We start from the raw sequence: 24,666 nt of genomic DNA, 5'->3' as shown, positions 1-24,666 counted from the left end.
CTCACCCCTGGCCTGGTCTCAGGGGCTGTTGGGGGATGCTTGAGGCTGTTGGGGAATATTGGAGAAACTTGGGGGATGCTGGGGGATGTCGAAGGGTGGTGGGGTATTCTGGGGGGAGGATGCTGAAGGGACGTTTGGGGATGTTGGAGGATTTTTTTGGGATGCTGGGGGGATATTGGGGAATGTTTGGGGATACTGGGGGATTTGCGAGGATGCTGGGGAGAGGTTTGAGGATGTTTGGGCAATGCTGGGGGATGTTGGGGGGGTGTTGGGGGATGTTGAGGGAAATGCTGGGGTGGGCGTTGGGGGATGTGGACCTGCCCAGTCTGGCCGCTGTCCCATCTTCTGGGCGGTGGGTGACCAGCAGAGGGCTCGGCTCCCCTCCCGCCACCGCTTTATCCTGCCCAGCGCTCCCCGAGCGCCCAGAGCCGCGGCCGGAGCCGGACCGAGCGGCTGCGCCCGCACACAGCTCCCGAGCAGCCCCGGGGGCTGCGCCGCCTCCGCCGCACGCGCTCCCGGAGGGTGCGGGGACCATCGCGGGGGCACAATGCCTTCGCCACCGCTTCTCCTGCTGCTGCTGCTGCTGCTGCTGGCCCCGGGGGCCGCGGGGATGCGAGGCACCGGCAGCACTCCCCACGGCCAGGGTGCGGACAGGGGCAGGACGCTGCCCACGGCTGCCCGGGACATCCCGGAGGTGCAGGGGATGAGGGAGCGGCTGCGCCGGGGCACGGAGGAGGACTCCAAGTCGGTGCAGCAGTACGTGCCGGGGGTGCGCGTGGAGTTCCCGCGGCCCCTCAACTCCGCCAGCCTGCACCCCACCAGGGCCCTGCTGCCATCCAGCACGGACCCGTCGGAGCAGCAGCCGGGGGTCCCCACGGACAGGGACAGGTCAGAGCCCCGAGCCAACCTCACCACGGTGTCTGACAAGCGGCTGCAAATCCACAACCCCCTGTACCCGGTGACAGAGAGCTCCTACAGCGCCTACGCTGTCATGTTCCTGTCCCTCATCGTCTTCACGGTGGGGATCATCGGGAACCTGTCCGTGATGTGCATCGTGTGGCACAACTACTACATGAAGAGTGCCTGGAACTCCATCCTGGCCAGTCTGGCTTTCTGGGACTTCCTCATCCTCTTCTTCTGCCTGCCTGTGGTCATCTTCAACGAGATCACCAAGAAGAGGCTGCTGGGGGACATGTCCTGTCGCATCGTGCCCTTCATGGAGGTAAGGAGCTGCACAGGTCCCTGCAGGGATCAAGGACTCAACTCCTCTCTGCCCTCTTGCTCCGGGGCAGTCCCTGCTGCTGGTGGCCTGGTGGCCAGACACCCGACTGTGGGGCACAGCAAGGAGTCAAGGGACAGTCCCCATAGTGACCTTCCCTTGGTCCCAGGCCATTCCTCAGGCTCTGCAGCCACCACTGATGCTGCCAGGGCTGGGAAAAGCCCATTAGACCCTCCTCCAGCCCGCACAGGGACTCCCTCCATTTGTCTGTTCCTGTCCCAGCCTGATGCCCCAAAGCCTGGGGGCTCAGCCCTGCAGTGTGCTGGCCCAGAAACTGGCCACTGGGGGCTGCTGAGGATGGTCCAGGGGCAGGGGGCTGCAGGTGGACAGTGCTGGTCAGCACTGGAATGGGACCAGCCCAGGAATTAGGTGTGGAAACCTGAAATCTGTGTTTGTCCTCAAACCCCACGTGTGACAGGTTGGCCACACTCGGGGAGAGCCAGGTACCCACCGAGAAGGCCAGAGGGACTGTGGTGACAGGGGATGGCAGAACGAGCAAAAATGCCCCAGATGGCAGGATTTGGCCTGATGCTGCTCTGGTGCTGGAAACCAACCCTTGCTGTGCTCATCTCCCATCCTCAGGGGAACCTTGGGGTCCAGCTGTGCCCCTCCGTGCCCTGGTGGGACAGACAGACCAAGCCTGGCTGTTCTCTGAGGTCAGCACCCCGTCTTTCAAAGGGTGGAAGAGCTTAGAGACAGTGCCAGGTCGCTGAAGACCCTCTCAGGCTTGGTCAGACCAGACGGGGTTCAGAACCTGCCCCTCCCCCTGAGCACCCACACCAGTGTTCAGGGGTCCCGGCTGCTGTGTGCCCTGCTGGCACCAGAACATCACCTGTGCGTGCCCCAGAACATTACCTGTGCATGCCCTGGTGCCCCTGTGCAGGGTCTGCAGCTGTGCAGGGGTCCCTGGCTGCTCACGGGGTCCCCACCTGTGCACAGCCCTAGAAGCCCCAGCAATGCCTGGGTCCTCTGGGTGCAGGGTGGTGGACCGGGGTGTCCCACTGAGCACAGCCCCAAAGCAGCCCAGCCCAGCCCAGCACGGGGATGTGGTGTTTGCTGGGGGAGCCCTGCAGCCCCCTGCAGCCTCCCTGCTCCCCTGTGTCCCTGCCCAGCAGGCAAGAGCTGCTCCTTTCCACGGGTGTCCCACCCCATCCTCTCACTAAATGGAGAGTTTACCCCATCCCTGTCCTCCACCTCAGGCCTCCAACGCTGCATCTGGGTGGACTCAGAGAGGGGCAGGAATTTGCCCAAGCTGGCTCAGTGTCCCGGGAAGGGAAGGGGAAGGGGAAGGGGAAGGGGAAGGGGAAGGGGAAGGGGAAGGGGAAGGGGAAGGGGAGGGAAGATGTCCCCAAAACAGACCCTGTCTTGAGGAGGATCTGCTGATCATGGGCTCCCTGTCCCTGTGAGAGAACCCTGAGGGTGGCAGCACCAGGTGCAGGGATTCAGCAGCACCAGGGTGCCCTGGGACAGCTCGGTCCCAGAGGAGTCAGGAGGGAACAGGGTCGGTGGGATGTTGGTGCTGCAGAAGGACGAGCGTGCCACAGATGGGAAGCATGGTCCTGGTGTGGGGCTACCCTTGCTCTGCCCCCCAGCACCCAGCCCTACACTGCCCTCCTGCCCCCCAAGGCATGGGCAGAGAGAGGCTCCAGGGCTTCACCTGGGACCCAGCTGCAGGGAGCCTGGCTGGGAGCCACAGCCAGGCCAGAGCCAAATCCCCAGCAGAGGGTCAGCGATGAGAGGGGAACCAAGGGTTCGTGTCTGGTGGGACTGTGAGTGGCTCGGGCCACTGGATGGATGCAGTGAGAAGCAGATCCATCCTCTGGAGCTGCTCAGTGCTCTGGCACAGAGCCAGGTTTTGGGAGCAAAGCTGGTTACAGGGGCTGCTTGGGGACAGGCCCTGTGCAGGGATGTGCTGGGCTGACTGATGCCACCAGCTACATCCCTGCCAGGGCACTGGAGATGGGTGTTCTGCAGGACCAAGGGTGCCCAGAGAGACACCCTGTGAAGGCTGTAGGGGGAGGAGGCAGCAGCACAGCAGTGCCGAGGGCTGCAGGTGCCAGCCAGGGAACAGGTCCAGTGTGCTGGGTGCTGGCTGTGGGGCAGAGCAGGGTGCTGGGTGCCCAGGCTGGCTCTGGGCTTTGGGCAGAGGAGCTGGGACATGCTGGGAGGTGGTGCTGGGTGCAGAATGCTGGTGCTGGGCCGGTGTCCTGATTCTGTGTCTGGGGCGATGCTGCTGGGCATAAGCGATGGTGCTGCTGAGGGCTGGCACCGCTCTGGTCATCAGCTGCTGGAGTGACCAGCCCAGGGCCAAGGAAGTGGCTGGGGGACCGGGGGGGCAGTGTTCCAGGCTGTTCCCCACGCACCACGTGGAGCCCTGGGAAGTTTCCTGAGAGCTGGGAAGGTCTTTCAGCACAGGGTGATGTTTGATGGCTTCGTGAGCCAGGAATGGCCACAGCACTGGGGGCACCAGCATGTGACTCTGCCATCATTTTGGCCAAGGGCTGTGGGACTTGGCTCCCAGCTCTGGGGCTGGGACTGGGAATGCTGACCAGTGCCTGGCCAGCCCTCCCAGAGCCACAGCGATTCCTGTCCCTCCTTTGGCCTCCTCCTTTGGCAAAGGGGATGTTTTTCTTGCTATTCTCAATGCAGCGGAAATTGCCCCAAGCTGATTTGGGACAAGAGTGCCTTCAACTCACTTGGCCTGTCCAGGCAGGCCTTGAGAACCCTGGGAAGGTGCTGGTGGGTGTGATGGCCCCTGCTTCTCCTCTGCAAGAGCCATCCAGAATAGAGGAAGAGCCTGAAAGACAATCCTGCTGTTCCCACCTTGGCTGGATCAACAGACAGACATCCAGCTAAACTTCTCCCTTCCTCAGAAAAGGGAGCTGGGCAGGGACTGAGGGTCGGGGGACATTTTTCAAAACCTTTCAGGAGTCACAGAAAAGTGGCTCTAAACCCTGGGATGCAGCCACAGGCTGTGACCTCCCTACAAGCTTTGAAGGAGAGGTTGTGGTCTTAGGTAGCCAGGGGTTTGCCCCAAGCCTGGTAGAGCCCAGCCCCCTGTGATGTCCCTGCAGCAGGGCCCACCTGTTCTGCCTCCTCCCTCACCAGGTATCGTCACTGGGAGTTACCACCTTCAGCCTCTGTGCCCTGGGCATCGACAGGTTCCACGCAGCCACCAGCCCCCAGGCCAGCACGCGGCCCATCGAGCAGTGCCAGTCCATCATCGCCAAGCTGGCCGTCATCTGGGTGGGCTCCATGACGCTGTCGGTGCCAGAGATCCTGCTCTGGCAGCTGGCGCAGGACACGTCGCCCGTGTCCGGTGGGGTGACGGAGTTTTGCACCATGAAGCCCTTGTCCAACCTGCCCGAGTCCATCTACTCCCTGGTGCTCACCTACCAGAACGCTCGCATGTGGTGGTATTTCGGCTGCTACTTCTGCCTGCCCATCCTCTTCACCGTCAGCTGCCAGCTGGTGACGCGGCGCATCCGCGGCACCGAGAAGAAGAGCGAGTGCCGGGGCACCAAGCACGGCCAGTGCGAGAGCCACCTGAACTGCACCATCATCGCGCTGACCGTCATCTACGGGCTCTGCACCACCCCCGAGAACGTCTGCAACATCGTGGTGGCCTACATGTCCCCTGACATGTCTAAGCAGACCTTGGATCTGCTCAACCTCATCAACCAGTTCTTCCTGTTCTTCAAGTGCTCCGTGACGCCTGTCCTGCTCCTGTGCCTCTGTCGTCCCCTGGGCCAGGCCTTCATGGACTGCTGCTGCTGCTGCTGTGAGGGCTGCGGCCCCGACACCACCTCCAGCGAGGGCAGCGCCGACAGCAAGCTCAAAACCGAGATGTCCTCCTCCATCTTCTTCGACAAGCCCCGGGAGACTCCCCCACCCCTCCTGGCCCTGGGCACCCCATGCTAAGTGCCACTGGGGAGCTGTAGCGATCGTTTCACCACCTCCTCCCAAGACCAAACGTTGTTTTGCCATTAGTACTCATGTCTGGACATGGAGCAAGCAGAAGAGACAGATCAGGGGGCTGTGCCGTGGGCTTCAAACCCAGCACTGGGCAGGTGGGGCTTGAAATCCCAGTCCCCGTGGCTACACTGGTGACCCTCTTGCCTCTGCCCAAAGGTCAGCGAGGACAGCAGCACCCTCCTGTCCCGGCTGCCTGGCCGGGCTCCGTGGGGCTGCTGCTCTGGAGATGGTGTTGTGCCAGGAAGGTCTTACCTGAAACCACAGAGGCTGGCCGTGATGGCTCACAGAGGACACAGCAAACACAAACTGCCCTCCTCCTGCCCCCTCCCTTCCTGCCAGCCCCTCCCCAAGAGGAGAAGGTCCAACTGGCCGTATCCCACGGGTTCAAGCCGTGCCCTGTATGAGCTCAATAAACCAGTAACCTAGAGCACATCGTGCTTGCAGCCACTGGCACTGCTGGGCTGAGCCCTGTATGAGCACCTTGGATGGCTCTTCCCTAAACCTGGGGGGCTCTGGGGTGGGCATGGGCAGCTGGGGGGCAGGAGGGCAGGGAAGCAGCTGTGCCAGGGTGGGCAGCGGTGAGGGGAGATGGGGAAAGGCCCCCAGCCCCTGTGCTCCCTCCCTCTGGAGTGATGCTGAGCAGTGCCGGTGAGAGGGTGCCCTCTGAAGCGCTGGGCTTGGGGTGATTTGTAGGACTTGAACTGGTCTCAGTAAAGCCCAGCCAGCCCAGCCCAGGGCTGAGGTGCCCCACAGCCTGCTGCTTCCCCCATGTGTGCTGTGCACCACGGCGCGGTGCTGCTGCACAGTGCTGGGGGAAGATGTGGGACCACCACCCCCAGCACCCCTCAGGGAGCCTCGGGGTGAGTGCACCTCACCCAAACTGCCCCCCAGGGCTCCTGGCCCTCATCCCCCTGCCCGCTGCAGGGACAGCATTGTCCCAGGAGGATGCTTTCAGGGCTTCAGGGTTTCCAACCCCACACCCACCCCCTGGCCACGGCCCCTGCATGGGGCAGGGCGGGTCAAGGAGCAGGCGGGACGGATCTGCCTGAGGGCAGCCTGGCCGTGGCAGCCCATCCACCGGAGCTGTTAGAGCTCCTTGTCCCAGCTGCTGGCAGCCGCCCCAGCCCCCGAGATGCCGGGGCGAGGGAGACGGTTGCCACGGGCAGTGAAAGCGAGGGGCTCACTGCGGGCTTTGTGCGCAACACCCACCGGGCTCCGCGCGGGCTTTGCTTTCGCAGACCCGTTTCCAGGGAAACAAAAGCCCCAGTTTTCTTTCGAGAGCACAAAACTGGGTTTTTCCTTTCATCCTCCTCCCCCCCACCCCGTGCTGGGCCCCACGGCTTGGGAGAAGAGGGGTCTCATCTTGGCACAGGGATGCAGGGGGGTTCAGAGTCCGGGCCGTACCTCCAGTGCCCACGGGGTGAGCGGGGTCCCGGTGAGGGGCAGTGGGGGAGGTGGGGGAGGGCATCTCCCACGCGCCTGGTCCACATCGCTCCGTCCTGAGCCCGGGCCAAGGGCGAACAAAGCCAGGCTTGTGCTGCGGGGCTGCACGCGTGGGGAGCGGAGCGCGGGCGGGGCGGGGGCTGCGGCAGCACAGGCCCCCCCCCAGCAGGCACAGCACCCCGGGGCTGCGCTGAACCCCGGCCCTGCTCCCACCCTGCTGCCTGGGCGCCTGACAAGCGCAGGGCAGGGGGCCACCCCCGGGCCACGGGGCGGTGGGAGCCCAGCAGCAATGGCCACACCCTCCCGAGGACATGGGGCCACCTCCAAAGGACACAGGGCAGGGGGACCCCAGCAGCAGTGGGCACAGCCCCCAGGAGGGAGCAGGGAGAGGGGGCACTGCAGCCCCCCCAAACCCAGCAGGGTTCCACAGCAGCTTGGGACGTGACAGGGGCAGAGGAAGGTCCAGCAGCAGGGATGACCACAAACAGAGTGTCCGAGCTGGCCTTGGCACCCAGGCCAAGGAAACAAAGCAACTGCAGCCGTCAGAGGTGCCTCCAGCACCTCTCGGGTGAGCATGACCCCACAGATGCCCAGTGGCACCCAGAGGACGGGGACCTCCCTTCCAGGCAGGGCCCCGAAGGATGGGTGGTAACGATGGGGAGGAAGAAACGTGACTGCAACCACACCCGCAACGCAAAATTGTTAATTTATTGTTAGGAGGCAAAAAAATTGTACAGTTACAAGAATCATTTCCCAACAGAGGTCAAATCTGAGTCAAAATATCTCTTACAAAAAAAAAGGGGGGGTGGGGGGTGACAACACTTTACAAGTCATTAAATTAAAAAAAAAAAACCAACAAAAAGAAACCTCTCTTTGTGCAATTCTGCAAAAACAAGAACAGAAGATAAATCCCTGGCCTGATGCGCTGGAGCTGAGTGGGAAGAGGCTGAGAGGGGGCCCTGCAGCCCCCCAGCCATCCTGACCCTATGTCCCAGCCCTGCACTGGGACCAGCAGCTGCCTCCTCCTGCACACCCACCCTCCAATGCCAGCCCAGTCCCCCCAAACTGGCCCCAAACAGCCTGGCCAGAGCCCCAGGCTGCACCTGCAGAGCCCCAGCCAATGGCACAGACATGGCACGGACAGCCACAGCCTTTCTCACCCCACACAACTTCCACAGACCTCCACCCTCTGCAGACACAGACCTGACCGTCGTCCCCACAAGCCCTGCTGCCCCCTGCCCCACGGCTCCTGTGCGGCCCAGCCAGGGCAGCAGGGCAGGGGGTGGCATGGGGAGTAGGGAGTGGGGAGCAGAGCATGGGGAGCAGGCACAGGGAGCAGGGCATGGGGAGCAGGGCACTGGGAGCAGGCACAGGGCACAGCCCCCTGGGTCTGGCGAGCAGCACTGACAGTGCACAGATGCTCTCAGTGTGTCTCCGGGCGCCTCCATGTGTCCCTCCCTCTCTGGCATCCCAAGGGATGTCCCTGGCCAGGGCAGAGCCAGCCGCCCCAGCCGGGCACAGGCGATGCCACTTGGCATGTGGGGAGCCAGCACAGCTGTCCTGAGAGGCTGCACGGGGTTGAGCCAGCCCCAGGACGGGTGGGAGGCAGGTGCCAGCCCCCTGCTCCCCCAGGGGCTGCTGGCATTGCTGGGCCCCCAGCACTGGTACCAGTGCCCCAGATCCTCCCCCCTGAGCAGCCAGGCTGGGCAGAGGGCAGGAGAGCAGGGGCCATGTGGGGCAGGGGGACAAGTGGCCCTGGGCCCCCAAGGGGGGGTTGGGGAAGTGGAGGCAATAGGGGGAGGCTGATGACAGTGGCTTGTGACCAATCCCTGTCCCCTGGAGGGGTGAGGAGCCTGCGGGTGGCAATGACACACCCTTCCCCCCCCACTGAAGCCCGAGGCAGGCAGGGCAAGGTGGGCACCTCCAACACCCCCAGGGTGGTCTCTGCCTGGAGGCAGCAGCAGGACACCCAGAGAAGGGGAGAGGGAGCCCCAGGGGACTCGCCTGCAGCTGGCACAGCCCCATTCCCAAGGGCTGCCTTCTGCTACCACCCTCCTCCTCCTCCCAGCGCTGACCCATGGCTGGCCTTGGGGAGCCCCAGCTTTCCTACTGCTCACAGGGCCCAGTTCAGTAACAGCACTATCCCTTAAATTAAAAAATTAAAATATATATACATATATATATATACTGTATACACAGACAACAACAGAACAGTGCCAAAATGGAGGGAGAGAGAGAGGGGAGGAGAGGACAGGGGGAGAGGAGGGCAGTCGGACATCTTCTTTACAATAAAAACAAGGATTCTGCCCCAATGTGAGCAGAGTCTGGGGTCCCCTAAAAATACCCATCTAGAGAGAGAGCTGGAGGGACAGAGCAGGAGAGAGGGGCGTGGGCTTGTACAATGGCATCTTCCCAATCCGAGCCAGGCCTGCGGGACCTCAGCTTCGCCTGGACTTCGAGTGCTGGATAAGCCACTGTAGGGTGATGTCTGCAGAGGTAAGGGGACACTTACAGCCTCTGCCTCTGGCTGTCACCTCCTCCCACACCTGGGCAAGCACGTGGGCACGGGCTGCCCCCCACGCCCCCCGTGACCCCAGCCCACGGCACTCACCGATGTTGTCCTTTTCTTTGCAGGAGATGGAATAGCAACAGATCTCTCGGTCCTGGATGGCGGAGAGGTTCCTGTGGGAAAGGAGCAAGTGCTGGCTGCAGACTCTGAGCTGTGTGGGGTGGCCATGGGAGACACCTCTGGGCAGCCTTTGAAGGGTCCCTTCGGACCCAGTCTCTGAGACAGAGCACACTGAAGGGGCAGCAGCTCCCCAGGCTCTCCAGGAGCTGCACGTGAGCCAGGGGAGGGCACCATCGCTCCATGCCTGAGGGGCAGGGGTGGTCTGGGGGGGGCCTATGTGACAGGAAAGGATGGACCCAATCCCACGGAGACCCTGGCCACCAAATCCCATAGGTCCCCCCCAGCCCTGCAGCCAGATGGGGCAGGGAGGTTTTGGGAGCGGCACAAGGCTGGCAGCATGGGAGCTGCACAGGTGCCCATGGCCAGGGGGGCTCAGAGGGGTGGCTGAAGGGGAGGAGATGCTGTGAGCCAGTGCAGCATCCCAGATCCCCAGCATGGAGGAGCCCAGTGCCACTGTCCAGTGCGGTATCTGGGGGAGACCAGCTCGACCAGCCAGTGCCATGCTGCGGTCGGGCACCCATGCCACCATGTGGCACGCGGGACCCAGCCCTGGCACTGGTGGTTCCAGCTCCTCTCTGTCTCCACAAGGTGTCACCTAGGAGATCCCCAGCCACCCGTGTGTGCCAGCCCACCCCAGGCACCACAGTGCCAGCCCAGACAGGTGATGGTGCTGGTGGGGACACGGCAGAACGGGGAGGGGTCACACTGTGTCACACTGGCACACTTACATCTTCTCAATGAGCTCCTTCTCATCCAAGGCACCGGGCAGGTCCCGCTTGTTGCCCAGGACGAGGACCTGCAGGGCAGGACAGGGGACACCTGAAGCACCCGGCCACCAGACCAGGCAGGAACCTGCTTCTGCCACTCAGAAGCAGAGCCTGCTTGTGACACAGGACAGCCCTGGCTACCCCACTAGGATGTCCCAGACAGAGAAACCCCCTTCAGCAGCACTCAGGAGGCAGGGCAATTCAATTAACTGCCTTACTTAGCCTGTACACAGCATCTCCTGTGCACTCTCTACTCCCAGTGTGGAGATGTTCCCACAGCACATCCTCTCTCAAGGGTACCAGCATCTGCTGTGCCATCCAGGATGGTCTCCCAGGAGCCTCCCACTGCCTCTGAGCAAAAAGTCAAGTGAAATGGCCAACCCTGAGGTTACCCAGCAGGAGCAAGCTGTGGATGCCGGGTAGAACCCACTCTGCAGGCAGCCAGCCCAAACCAGGATCAGCCGTTTGTGCCATCACTGATCTCTCCCTCAAGGCTCTCCACAGCCACAAAAGCATTCTCAGACTGTGTAAGGAAAATAACCACCCAGCAGGGCTGGTTTGTCCCTCCGGAGCAGCCATGTGACTGTCACCTGATGGGGCGGTGCTGAGGCTGTGGCTGCCCGGACTGTGCTGGGGCTCTGCAGCAGCACAGGATGCAGCATCCCCTGCTTCAGTCTGGAGGCTTGTTCTCAGAAGAGAGCCTTCAGAGGCCTGCAACTGCAGCGTGGTGTGTCAGGAGCTGAATTTAGCTGGCAGCGGACATTTGGGATCCGTGGCAAGATCTTCAATTAGCTCCTTTCAAAGGATGCTGATCTGGGGGGGTTGGTGCACATCCCACCTGACACGTACAGGGTGCCCAGCACTGCACCACGTCCCACCTCCTGCACGTGTCACAGTCCAGCAGCTCCACTCCCAGGAGAGGGGACCTTCCTATCACACCATAAATCAGGTGCAAATCCATGTGAGGGGACAGATTTCACCCAGGGGGCCTGATCCGTGCCCTAAAGCTGCCCTAAAGCTCCCTCTCTGTTGCTTGGCCCAGTTCTGACCTAGAAAGCGTCATTGCCCCAGCCGGCTCCCTCGGGAGTGCAGCGGGGAAGCGACGCCTCCAAGAAAAGGAGATTCATGGGATGTCCCTTCCTGAATCTGCTCTGCAAGCCCTGGCAGTCCCCAGCCTGGGGACCGACCGAGGCACCAGCTCACCGGGATGCCCTGGAGCTGTGGCTTGTCAAGCAGGTTGTGCAGTTCGTTCTTGGAGGCCTCTATCTTCTCCTGGTCAGCAGCATCCACCATGTACCTGCAAGGGAAGGGACAATCCTGAGCACAGGTGCCCAGGTCTCCACGGCCTCGTGCTGTGCTGAGGTCCGTGCCACCCCCAAACCTCCTCCCATGGCAGCTCACTGCCCCAGGACATGCAGGGGGTTGATAACAGGATCCTTCCACCAGGATGCCTCTTCCCAAGGATGGCTGTGGAGCTAAAAACCCCTCATGTCTCCCAGGGGAGTAGGGGACCACCCCAGCCTTGTCCCTGCAGGTGTCAACCTGCTGACAGCAGGGACAGGCTGGGTGAGGGAAGCCCAGGCAGGAGAAGCTGCAGGACACACATTGTCTCCATGTGCCCAGTGAGACTCGTGCACATGGCAGCTCCCATGTAAACAGCCAGGATAGAGGACAAGCAGAGAAGGCAAGAGAAGCTGAGGATGGAGAGGTGACAGTGACCCAAGAAGGGGAAGGAGCTCCTTGTCCCATCGATGGGGTAATCTTGGGAAGGGCCATGGAGCACATGGATGTGAAGCCGGTGGCCAGCAATGCTTCTCTGAGCAGAGCAGGAGATTTGGGAAAGGATTTCATTCTTACAGGGCAACTTTTATCCTGCAAAGAATGTCAGTGAAGCCAAAACTTGGGTGAGGAACCGATCAAAGCAGCCTTGATTTCAAAGATCAAGAAGCTGGGAGAGAAGGAGTGAGAAACACCAGCTCATCAGGCTGTGGGGAGTTACTTAAAAATAGGAAAAAAGCTACTAATGAAGTGCTTAACACAGGAAAATGGGAACGAGGTGCCAGAGGGAAAAACACCCCCAGGGACTGCCCCAGACCTTGGCATGTTGGGCAGGGGAAAGGGCTGAGAGCAAAGGGAAAGGAACATGACACAGCTCGAGGTGATGAGGGCAGACTGGAGTGTGACCTGGATGCTGACAGGTCCTTTTGTTTCCTGACAACTACGTGGGCCAAAATTATGACATTATGGAAGGAGGCAGCAAAAGGAGTGAGAAGACAGAGATTTTGTCATTTCCAGCAAAGCTCACTGTAATAAAAAGTGTAATAAAAACCCTCCTGCAGGTCCAAGGCCATGTCCCACCATGGTGACAATCTGCAAGGGCAGGAGCAGACACCACTGTCCCAGCATGCAGGACAAGCAGTACCACACTCCTCCTCACCTGCAAAGGCTTGGAGTTGGGAAGGGCAGCACAGAAACCAGCCCTCCACATCTCAGGGCACAGTCACTTGGAAAAGATCCCATAAATCTCATTTTCTGACTGGGTTTAAGGAACCCCAGTATGGTGTCCCAGGATGAGTATTTGTCCTTTGGAATAGGCAACCTGCTTCCCAAGAATGCCTTGCCAGGCTCACCCTGGGCCTCGACTCCCTGGGATTGCTTTCACTGTGCTGTTTGCAGGCAGGGGATGCCCAGGGACACTCAGATTTGCTGACTCAGTAGCGGGTGTTGCACTGAGACTCCTGCTCTCAGCACAAGATTTATCTGGCAGCACATGAACATCCTGACCTGGAAACCAGCCTCTGGGAAGGGCTGAGCCCCACCATTGGGCTCTGCTCAGCCCCAGCAGTGAGCAGCCAGCAGAGAGGACGCATGGGAGCCTGGAAGGGCAAGATCTGAGGAACAGAGCTGGACTGAGTGATGCTGGAAGGGAAGAGAAGGGTCTGCCACAGCTGGAGGGACCTGGCTGTCCTTTGCTCAAAGCCCATGTAGACATCAGTCCCCAGGGGAAGTATCTGGAAAAAAGGAGGCTCGGGGGGGACTTTCTCAGTCTCTCCAGTTCCCTGACAAGAGGGTGGAGCCAGGTGGGGGTCGGGCTCTTCTCCCAGGGAACAGGCTACAGGACCAGAGGAAACGGCCTCAAGTTGCACCAGGCGGGGTTCAGGTTGGATATGGGGGAAAATTTCTTCTCTGAAAGGGTGGTCAGGCCCTGGCAAAGGCTGCCCAGGGCAGTGGTGGAGTCACCATCCCTGGAGGTGTTCAAAAACCACCTGGGGACATGGTCTAGTGGTGAATATGGTGGTGTTGGGCTAACGGTTGGACCGAATGATCTTCGAGGCCTTTTCCACCCTTAACGATTCCGGGATGATTCAGTGATTCCACCCCTTGGCACAGGCGTCTGGCTCTGGCAGCAAAGGCACCGCAGCTCCCCTGTCCCCCCAGCACCCCGGGGTGGGATGATGCCCCCAGCCAGCAGCAAGGCTCAGCATCAGCACGTGGGTGAGAGCAGGGCCCTGGGGATACTCACACGATGGCACTCACTCCACGGCAGTATCGCTCCCACATGCTGCGGAACCGTGGCTGCCCCCCGATGTCCCAGAGCTGTGACAGGGAGATGGCAGCGTTACCCCCACAGTCCTGCCCAACACTCTTTCCTCCCCCATGTGGCCACCCGGAGCATTTTGGCCACGAACCAAACCCACCCCCATCTCCTCCTCTTCAGCTCAAATTTCAGGAGGAGGCTCCTGACTTGATGAAGAAGGGAGAAACCTCAGGAGGGGCAGCTGGAGGATGCTGAATCCCCCTGTAATGTGCCTCTGCTGGCATGGAGGGACCCTCTGGCCCAAGCTGGCTGCTCCTCCCCATGCCCATCACATCTCCTGGCACTGCCCTGAGACATTTCCCATTTCAGAACATTCGGCACACTCTCAAAAGTGTTCCTGCAGCAGCCACAGATCCCCAGCCAGCTTTTCAAGTCTGTCCAACAGCTATTTCCCAGTACAACCCCAGCCCCTTGAAAGATCCAGAAGAGGTAGAACCCTCCTTTTCCTTTGCTCCCAAGGCAGAGGCCACCACTGCAAGCCACGACCTGTTTTTCCCAGCACTACCACCCTCAGCAGCGTGACCACATCCGTAAGTCCCAGAGACATAAGAAACCTCCAGCTTTGCAGCCTGAACTGGCTCTTATTGCCCAAGTCTGGATCTCCTACACCCCTCCCCACCACCTCCCCTGGTGGGTACCTGCAGGACCCTAACAGGGCAAATCTTTCCCTTCCAGATGGTGGAATCACAATCCCTGGAAATGTTAACAAAATGTGGATGTGGCACTTGGAGACATGGTTTAGTGGTGAACATGGCACTCCTGGGGGAACATTTAGACTCGATCTTAAAGCGATTATCCAGCCTTAATGATGCTGTGCTTCTATTCTATGAGCTGCATCTGGGGTGCCTGGAATTCTTCCACCTCCAGCAGAACAGCCACCAATCTTCCTCACCTCCACCTTCCATCCCAAGAGCCCTCACCAGCAGTAACAACTGCATCTCACCTTTATGGTAACATTCCCTTTGGTGATCTTCCTCATGTTGAAGCCCACTGTCGGGATCATGTCTTCGTTGAACTGTCCTGACTGCAAGGAACAAGGTGAAACAGCGTTAGGAGGCAGAGGAACGGGGCCAGCCTGCCCTGGCAGGGCAGCAAGGCTGACAGCCTGAGATAACCCCAAAGGCTCTGCCAGCCCTGCCGTGGGCACAGCACAACCCTCCTGCAGGTCCACGCCAGGACGCAGAGCCCAGGAGGCACAGTGCCACCAGGAATGCTGTGCGTCCTGGTTCCGCCCAGAGGGACGGGATGTGGCCAAGACACTGTGTTATTCAGTACCACCTGACATCATTGCCATGGCCAGGGAAAAGGGACTGAGTTCTTTTCCAGTTGGGAAAAAGCCTGGTGGGTGGAGGGAAGCCATTGTTTCATTGTCCCGGGCTTGGTGAGCATTTTGCATGTAAATCACCCTCTCTTTGTACACTGTTGTTATTAGTAGTGTTGCTCTTACTGTTTTCTTATCTCGTTGCTGTTTCTAGTAAATTGTTCTTATCTCAACCCGTGATCTTTGCCTTTTGTGCTTCCAGTTGGAGGGGGAAGGGGAAGCAACCGGGAACATCGGGAGCACCAAACTGGGGACTACCATTCCTAAACCACGACGCTGTGGCTGCTGCAATGGGCACAGGTGCCCTGGGTGCCCCAGTGCAGTCCCCAACCCTGCAGCGAGCTGCCAGCCTCAGCCCTGGACACCCTGTTGTCTCGGTGGGCTCGGGGCTTGCCCATCCCAGCTCTTTCCAGGTGTGACTCCCAAGCCCTTCGTGGGAGGAGGCTGAGACCTTCGTCCTGCACAGTGACCTCTGGTGAGGCAGCCCTGCAAGGACCCCCGGGGTTTTAGGCTGGGCTTTTCACCCAGAGAGCCACCTCCTGCTCCAGCTCCTTTCCAGTTGCAAGTCCTGGGGGCACCAGCAGGTTTCATGTTTCCGATCACTTATGGTCTAGCTCAAACCAGACTGACTTCTGCTTTCAAGAGAGTGCTGTCTGCGCTGGTCCCCAGTCCTGCATCCTGCCTGTGCTGGGTGACGTGGGGGGTCACAAAGGGCCCCCCTCCCTAGAAGCTGCTCTCATGCAGCTCCAATGTCTGCTGAGTTTATGCATCAGATGCAGGAGATCCCTGGGGGGGTCGAGCACCCCAGTGCTGCTGTGGATGGGTCAGGCCTGTCGGAGCAGGGACCATCCCTCTGCTGAAGCTGGCTCACAAGCCCACATGCCCAGCACCACGCCGAAGGCTCTGCTAATGCCCACCCCACCGTCCAGTTTGCTGCTCCAGTTCCAGCGCTGCAGGACGGGCCCAGGCGGAGCAGGGATGTTAGGGGCAGTCCCAGCAGTGATGTGGCATCGCTGGGGCAGGACAGGAGCTGGCACAGCCCCTCAGCCACTGCCTCCAGCAGCTTCCCTGGGACTCACATCAGGCTTATGGCCTGTAAATGCATCCTGGGGAATGCTGAGGAGCCAGTAGGGAAGACTGTTTGATAGCCAGGATAATGCAGCTGCGGGGAATTTGGCCATCAATGCCAGAAACTTGCAGGAACCACCAACCATGGCCAAACTCATCCTAGCAGGTCCTTACTACCTTAAAACCTCCGTTTCTTGAGGGCTTTTCTGTTAGTTAACACAAACTTCAAAACAGGAAGTCAGTTCATGCTATTTTCTCATAAGCAGATTTTTGTGCCTGATTGAGCCTGTGGCTCCTCCGGATGCACCACATCAGCAAGTCACCAGGGTTTTCCTGACCTCTTCCAAACGCTCTGCAGTACACACTGCTTCCCTTTTTCATATCCCTTTTGCATTCAGCAGTAAAACCCAGCAGCCAAGGGGTGTTCAGGCCCCGCTGCACCCAGAAAGGACTGTGGGTAAGGGCACGGGGAGAGGAGGGGAAGCAGGCAGGGATCCACAGGGGATGTCTCCTATGGACTGAGGTTCAACACACAACTGAGCTTTATGAAACTAAGAAATTCTCAGGCTTTGATCAGTGGGCACAGAGAGCAATTGCTGAAGAGCTTCTTGGAAGCTGCAGGCACCTCCCTCAGGGATCCCAGACCACACCACGCGATCTGCTGGCTGTGCAAAAGCCACACAAGATATGGTTCTGGTGTGATAGAAGCTTCTTCCAGGAAGGGGTGGGCTGCAGGAGCCAGGAGTCACCTCTTCTTTCCTCCATGGGTGGGAGAGAGCATGTCTGTGTGAGTGACCACAGCCTTGCTCCCTGCCCCAAACCCCTCTCCCTGCAGCACCTGCCTCCAGGCTGCCCACGGCCAAGGGGCCGAAACAAAACCACTTGAGCTGTCCAAAACAGGCCAAGCTGGGAGTGCAAGGCCTTGTGGTCCAGGATGGCTCACACGTGCTCCCTGCTGTCCCAGCACCCACAGAAGCATCTTGTACGTGCTCCTCCTCCATCAGCTCCTCCTGCATCAGCTTCTCTCTGAACACAACTCTCAGTGGTGGAAACACAATGGTCCCTCTTCCCTCTCCAACCACCCCTGGTGCCTTCAACACATTTTCAACTCCCTGCAGGGTTCAGCCATCCACAGGTCCACTGCCAGGAAAGCAGTGAGCACCCTGATGGAGACAAGCAAAAGCTTCACGGGACACATTCTTCCCCCAAATTTTTGTTATGTAATTGTCCTGGGTTGCAGTGTATTCTATTACCATCCCCATCAGCCGTTGAAATCAGGTGGGGCAGTGTTTCCTTGCCTCCTCCCCCCAGACTATCTTTCTGTTAATTGCCCATCATTGTCCTGCCGCCTGACTCAGAGATAACTCCCTCCGGACTATCTTCTGTTAATGAGCCTAATCAACACTTTGCCTCATGACTCATTACCCCATTGTGAGATGCTCCACCCAGAGGGAGGAACCAAGCATCCCATCGTGGATATAAGCTGAGGCTGAACACCAGAGACACCGGCTTCCCACTGGATTTCCAGAGGATGGGAGCTACACAGCCACCATTGGACTTCCTGAGGAAGAGCAGACTGTTTTACTACAGGATCACCGCTTCAGAGGACTGCAGCCACCATTCTACCAGACTGCTACCACCACCCTGCCTAACAGGGTGTCAGGTTGTACCTTGACTCTGTCAGTTTGACAGTGTTTTCTTTTACCTTTTTTTTCCCCTTTTCTTTAATTTCCATTAAATTGTTATTCTGACTTAGTGCCTCCCACTGGTTTGTTTTCAAACTAGCACAGTAATGAACATAGCATCCATGCTGACTCTGAAGATGATGCCAAGCCACACCAATTGCTTAAGAATGGGATTGCACTGGGAAGCACAAAAATCGTTGCAGGCAAGATGGATTTTGTGGCTACAAATGGCAGATCAGGTCTTTACAGACTCGAGCTCATCACTGCTTTTGCCAGGGTCACTCACTGCTCTCTGCCCAAGGCCCTGCCCGGAAGGCAAGTGACCTTTCCACCCAGCCCCAACACTTTCCAGTTGGGTTACTGGCAGAAGTGGCCAGAATTCAGCTTTTGCCAGGGCAGGCAGTGTCCCCAGCTCACGCTGAGCCCCATCCCCTGACACATGCACAAGGATTCCACATCACCTGCCAGTTCAGCCATCATCCCTTGCTCAGACGGGCCCAGGACCTCGGCTTGCTGGCACATGCAGAGAAGCCACCTCAGCCTCCCCCAGCTCTGGTGAGCAGCATGCAGGGCTGAGGTGGCCAGGCCCTGCTCCTCACCGGATGACATTGAACTGATGTGACCTGCTCTGGATAAATCACTGCTGGCTGTTCTGCAGCCCTGTTCTCCAGAGGGCAGAGATGGCAGTGCTGGGCCATGCAGTTGTGTCTCCACCAAAGCATGGCCCTCTGTGGGACAGAGGCAGGAGCCCAGAGCACCTCGGGTTGGGTGTCTCCCACCACTGCCTGGACCATCCCCACAACTGGCACTCCTGCAGGCATCTCCTGCCATACCCTGTCCAAGCTCTAACATGGAGGGAAACTTAGATATAAAAGATAGAAGAAAGAAACTTTTTATGATGTGAGAGGTGAGGCCCTGGCACAGGTTGCCCGGAGAAGCTGTGGCTGCCCCATCCCTGGAAATGTTCAAGGTCAGGTTGGATGGGTCTTGGAGCAAACCAGTCTAGTGAAAGGTGTCCCTGTATGTGCCTGCCAATGGTAGGAGTGTTGGACAAGGTCATCTTTAAAGGTCCCTTCCAACCCAAATCACTGTATGATCCTGTCTCAGGAAAGCCACACTGTCCATTTTTCTTGGCTCATGTTGACAGAGCTTGCAGCAGCAACACAAAACCATGCCCCAGACAGATTCTCCTCCTCTTCCAGAAATACCGAGAAACCCCCCAGAAAACCTACCACCTTCTGCATTATGAAGCTAAGGTGCAAAGACACACCTGTGGAGGGCCCAGGGGCTGCATCTGGAGGCAGAAGGACCGTGAAGCAGCATGAGAGCCCACGGCCACCTCCCACCCACCCTGGCCCTGCCAGACCCCACACAAGGGGCACATCCAGAGGTGGGTGTCAAGACAGACCGGTCCAAATGCATCAGAACAACATCTCCCTACTACTTCCTCAGCACCTCTCTCTCCTCTACCTCCCCAGCAAACCCTGGGGACCTTGCAGACCTGGAGCCGCACCTTCCCTCTCGGGCTCAGGCACCAGAGCACATCCTGCCAAGATGGGTCAAGTGGCTAGTGAAGGGGTTGGCGTGTGTCTGAGGATGGCCAGGAGCAGGTGCTGAGCTCTGCAGTGCTCTGAGCCACTATCAGGCTCACTGTTGGAGCACCGGCTACCTGCCACACCAGCCACCAGCCTACCTGGTGCCAAATATGAGGCTGATGTGGTTTCATAGGATGGGTCAGGTTGGAAGGACCACAGTGGGTCATCTGATCCAACCTCCCTGCTCAACCACGTTCATCCCAGAGCACATGGCACAGCATTATTCCCAGACAGTTCTGGAATATCTCCAGTGAGGGGGACTCCACACCCTGTCTGGGCAGCCTGTTCAGTGCACAGTCACTGCACAGGAAAGAAGTTCTTCCTCATGTTCAGGTGAAACTTCCTGGGCATCATTTTCTGCCCATTGCCTCTTGTCCCATTGCTGGGCCCCAGGGAGCAGAGCCTGGTGCATCCTCTGACCCCTCCCTGCAGACATTGACTGACATTGATGAGGGCCCCTCTCAGCCATCTCTTCTTGGCTGTTTGGCTCAACAGCCCCAGCTCCCGCAGCCTGTCCTCATAAGAGAGACGCACTAGCCCTCTTCAGCATCTTCACAGCCTCCACTGAACTCACTCCAGGAGCTGCATGCTTCCTCTTGCAGCACTGCTCTGAATCACTTTCTAAGCAGGGCTGAAGCACAGGATGATGCCCCAGCGCTCCCACCACATGTCCAACACCCCGGCACTTGTGGCTTCACTCTCCTGGAAGGCTCTAGCACAGATAGAACGCGTGTGATGTTAAAAAGCAGCAACACCCTCTTGTTCTAACCATGGCCTGCACTGACAGGTTTTGGGCCCCAGCACCTGCTGAGGAGCTCTCAATGGCCTCGAGTCACCCTTGTCACCACCAGACTGGGGTAAAGGCAGCTAAAAGCCCACTGGCTTCAGGTTAAATCAAGACCACATGTATTTGCAGTTTTCACTTCTCCTTACAGGCAAGACTTCAAGCCTCAGCTCTCAACAGCCAGGAAAAGAAAATATAAGTCCTGGAAAATCAAAGTCCCCAGACAGGTGACCCAGGAGGAGTCACCCTGATCATAGCTGCCTTCAGCAAAGCCCTTGCCTGGCACAACCACAGCCTGGCTGCTGGAGGGAACCAGCCACCTTCCAGGGAACCGGAGTCCACTTTTCAGTCAGGTGCAGCTACAAATCCTGAAAGAAAAGGACGGTGCCAACCCCCCCAGAGCAGGTCCAATCCCAGAAAGGCTTCTTGTGAGATCTCTCCAACAACACCAAAATCCCATTCTTCTTCAGGTTTTTCCCGCCCCACAAAGCCCACATCACAGCTATTTCCCCTTCTGACAACCCCATTGCAACACCCTAATGCCAGGCGCCTCCAGACCTTCTCAGGCAGTTCCTGTCGGGTTGGCATTTTCTGTCATGCGTCTATTTCACTGTGCCCAACAAGTCCTTCTTTCCAGGATGTCTTCTCAAAAGTTGGTGCCCCTTTTTGTGTGCATCTGCCACAAAACTTGAACTTTCCGAATAACTTGAGAGTCGAACTCAGCACCCTGAGCCCGACTGCCATGTGAGGGTCTTAAACACCCCACCCCAGACCTGACAGACCAGCAGGCTATGGTGCCAACTTCAGCAGCCTCAAGAGCTGCTATAATTCCTCAAAGTCCCTTTTCCCGACACCAGCAATCCTGGCTAAGTGGAGAGTGTCCTAGTGCATGGGTCTTGCCAGTGGGGTCTTGCCCACAATAAAACTGCCAGGCACAAAGTATTTACTCGCAGAAGCAAACCCCACAAAGCCCACACTGAGCCCTGTCTGCTCCAGATACAGCTGGGAGAGGAGGAAACATGTGGGGAACAGGGAGCCGAGCAACACCAACCCTTGGGATTTCCAGCCCTGTGCAGGCAGAACTGTGCAGCAGGTCTGGGATAAAGCTCCATCACCCTTCGCAGCTTATCTGGGTGATTAAAACCGACACTAAATTACTTTGCCATTTTTAAGGTAGTCTGGGTGCTGTTAACAGGCAGCAGCATCCAGCGGATCCAGAGCAGGAGCAGCCCACACGTGGCACTGCCGCGTCCCACCCTGGCACGGGATTGCAAAAATTGACTATTAAACACACAAATAACAGGGAGAGGTCCCCCGAAAATAGGATTGGTGCTCAGTCACTGCCCCAGAGCCGAAACGCTCCCTGTCCCCAGAGGCTGGTGTTGTTTTATGGAGGAACCAGCAGGAGACCGGAGCACTGAGCAGTGACTTCCAGCAAAACAGCTCAAGAGCGGGAGTGCCATTGTCTCCAGGATGAAAAGCATTTTAGGGTGTCCTCTCTCTGCCCCTAGACACTTCAGAAAGGACATTTTCATCCCTCAGCACCTCCCAAAGAGCATGGCTCCAGTGCAACGAAGCCTCCATACGAGCTGGAAATCCCCTCTGACAGTCCAGCAGCTTCCAGCACCCTGAGCAAGCAGCAACAACTCACTCTGCTTTGGAGCCATGGCGAGCATGGACTTTGGAGCAATGTGCAGGGACCAGGGGGCAACCAGGATGGATCTGCATCCACTTCCTTCCATGAAACCCCCTGGGAGCAACAGCCCAAATCCACCCCTTCAGGATCCTCCCGCCTCGAACGATCATGTATTGAGAGGACGAGAACAACCCAAAAAGCAAGAGGGGAGACTCTGCCAAGCATCCCCATGGGCAAAGCCACGCCCTGGGCTTTGGGATCCAGGACATGCAGCTCCTGATCCACAGCAGGGACCCGGTGGACGAGGCAGCGCAGCCAGGGAGAGGCCAGGGCTGGAGGAGCCTAAGGCGGGTGCCGCTGCCCCGCTCGGGTGCGGAGCGTGTGCTGCTGCAAGAGCAGCCGGCACCCACAGGACGCTGCTGCTGGGGAATGCTTCCCAAGGAAGGTCACCAGGCAAACACCTCCTACACCGGCCCCCAGGCAAGGAACCCCGGTGGCACCGAGCCCGGCAGGGTCGCCATGAGGCCCCACCTGCGCGTCCCGGCGGCGGCGGGGACGATGACAAAGCGCCTGCTGTTACGGGTACGAGAGCAGGAGCTTCCCGGCTCCCGGGGCCGAGGCTCCCGCAGTCCCGTCCGGGGCACCGGCACTGGCTGCTGTCCACTGGCCGGGAAGGGCGAGGCGGTGCCAGGACCCTTCCCCAGGCCCTGCTCCGGCTGTGGCCGCGAGCACCGCGCTCGGCTCCGGGGATGCGGGGAGCAAACACTGCGGGCTGCCTGGGCCGTGCCGGGCCTGCACCCCGCACCCCACACCGTACCCACTGCTGCACCCCGCACCCTACACCGTACCCACTGCTGCACCCCACACCGTACCCACTGCTGCACCCCGCACCCCCACCCCGCACCCCACACCCCACACCGTACCCACTGCTGCACCCTGCACCCCACACCGTACCCACTGCTGCACCCCGCACCCTACACCGTACCCACTGCTGCACCCCACACCGTACCCACTGCTGCACCCCGCACCCTACACCGTACCCACTGCTGCACCCCACACCCCCACCCCGCACCCCACACCCCACACCGTACCCACTGCTGCACCCCGCACCCCACACCGTACCCCACAACCCACACCGTACCCACTGCTGCACCCCACACCCCCACCCTGCACCCCACACCCCCACCCTGCACCCCGCACCCCACACCGTACCCCACTGCTGCACCCCACAAATGCGTTTTCAGGCTGGGGTGCGATAGGGCGGAGACATTCTGAGGAGCACCCAGGGCGTGCAATGGGGGCATGCAAAGAGGGTGCAGCAGGGGTGCGAAGGGGGGGTGGAAGGCGCAGGGGTGCACTGGGGGGGGTACTGGGGGTGCACTGGGGGGGCACTGGGGGGGCACTGGGGGGCACTGGGGGGTCCAAGGCGCAGAGGTGAAGCCCTGGGATGGGCACGTGACCCGTCGGGGATGGGGGGGATGCGGGGTGTCCCCCGGGCTCACCGCGATAACGTTGACGAAGGTGGTCTTGCCCGAGTACTGCAGCCCCACCAGGGTCAGTTCCATCTCCTCCTTCCAGAACAGCGCCCGGAACCAGTCCAGCAGCTTGTTGAAGAGTGCCAGCATGGTGCCGGCCGGGCCGGGCCGCGCTGAGCGGGGCCGAGCTGAGCCGTGCGGAGCCGGGCCGGGCAGGGCCGGGCCGAGCCAAGCCGGGCTGGGCCGGGCCGAGCCGAGCCAAGCCGAGCCAAGCCTAGCCGAGCCGAGCGGGGCCGGGCCGGGCAGGGCCGAGCGGGGACGAGTGGAGCCGAGCGAGGCCGAGTCGGGGCGGGGCCAGTCGGGGTGGAGCCGGGCAGGGCCGAGCGGAGCCGATCGGAGCCGAATGCGTCCGGGCTGCGCCGAGCGGTGCCGATGGAGGCCGAGCCGCCGCCGCCGCCCCCCGGTATTGTCCGCGCGCCGCGGGCCCTGCTGCCGCACCGCCGCGCCGGGTGGGGCCCGCGCGCCGCCTGCCCCGCCGCCGCTGCCGCGCCCCCTGCCGGCCCGGAGGACCCGCCGCACCGGGCACCGTACAGCCCTCCGGACAGCCCGGACAGCCTGGAGTACCCCACACCCCTGCCCTGGTCACTCTCTGCAGCCTCGCACCCTCGGTAATCTAGGCCTTCTCAGATCATAGCACGGCCTGAGGGAGGGGGGATGCACCACTGCACCCCGGACCCGGCACGTCCTCCCCGGGACCTCTGCTCCCCGACACACCTGTACGCCCCGGCAGCCTGCACCCAAAGCCTTCCGCAGCCTTCTCCCCGTGCCCCCTGCACTTGCTGCACCCCCAGTACCTCCGCACCCCCAATATCCCTCCGGCCTGCACTCCTGTGCTCCCAGCTCCTCCTGGTGCCCACTGACCCAGCACCCCCGGCACCCCCATCTCCATCACGCCCTGTGCCCTTGTGCCCCAGTGACCTCCGCACTGGTCACCTGCAGCCCTGGCAGTGCCCTCCAGCCGTGCCGCTGGGCACACCCCAATCCTGCACCCGTACCAGCCCCCCTGGACCCCAGCCCTCCTGCACACCTGGGAGGGCCACTGGGACCCCTGGCACACACAGCAGGACTGAGCCAGCCCGTGGGGCTGCTCCTCTGCCCTCCTGCCCCACTGCGGCCCATGCCACCGTCCCCCTGATATTACCTGCCTCTCCAGACAAGAGCACGTCTGACATTCCCAGGAGGTTTTGATGTGGTTGCTCAACCGAGTTCCTTAAGGAAACGGAGAGGTCAGGGCTGTGCCAGCCCATGTGGGTAAGGGGTGGCTTATCCTTGTGCTCCCCTGGCTCAGGGT

At 60.0% G+C, this 24,666-nt stretch overlaps 2 protein-coding genes across 2 annotated transcripts; one reads left to right on the top strand and one right to left on the bottom strand.

Moving 5' to 3' along the window:
- Nucleotides 1-417: 417 nt before the first annotated feature.
- GPR37L1 (G protein-coupled receptor 37 like 1) lies at nt 418-5,681 on the top strand. Its single transcript, XM_048327829.1, has 2 exons — nt 418-1,222; nt 4,388-5,681. The coding sequence occupies exons 1-2, from the start codon at nt 548-550 to the stop codon at nt 5,198-5,200; spliced, it is 1,488 nt and encodes a 495-aa protein (XP_048183786.1). The 5' UTR covers nt 418-547; the 3' UTR covers nt 5,201-5,681.
- A 1,705-nt stretch (nt 5,682-7,386) lies between these two features.
- On the bottom strand, nt 7,387-23,557 carry ARL8A (ADP ribosylation factor like GTPase 8A). Its single transcript, XM_048327837.1, has 7 exons — nt 23,343-23,557; nt 14,695-14,775; nt 13,677-13,750; nt 11,357-11,450; nt 10,115-10,182; nt 9,309-9,379; nt 7,387-9,185 (listed from the first exon to the last, which is right to left on the bottom strand). Exons 1-7 carry the CDS (start codon nt 23,463-23,465, stop codon nt 9,136-9,138), a joined length of 561 nt encoding a protein of 186 aa, XP_048183794.1. The 5' UTR covers nt 23,466-23,557; the 3' UTR covers nt 7,387-9,135.
- Between the last annotated feature and the right edge of the window lie 1,109 nt (nt 23,558-24,666).

This window comes from Corvus hawaiiensis, chromosome 24, assembly GCF_020740725.1.
Source record: "Corvus hawaiiensis isolate bCorHaw1 chromosome 24, bCorHaw1.pri.cur, whole genome shotgun sequence".
NCBI classification, from domain to species: domain Eukaryota; kingdom Metazoa; phylum Chordata; class Aves; order Passeriformes; family Corvidae; genus Corvus; species Corvus hawaiiensis.
The sequence above is the reverse complement of the archived record's forward strand: the minus strand, read 5'-3'. Positions and strand labels throughout refer to the sequence as shown.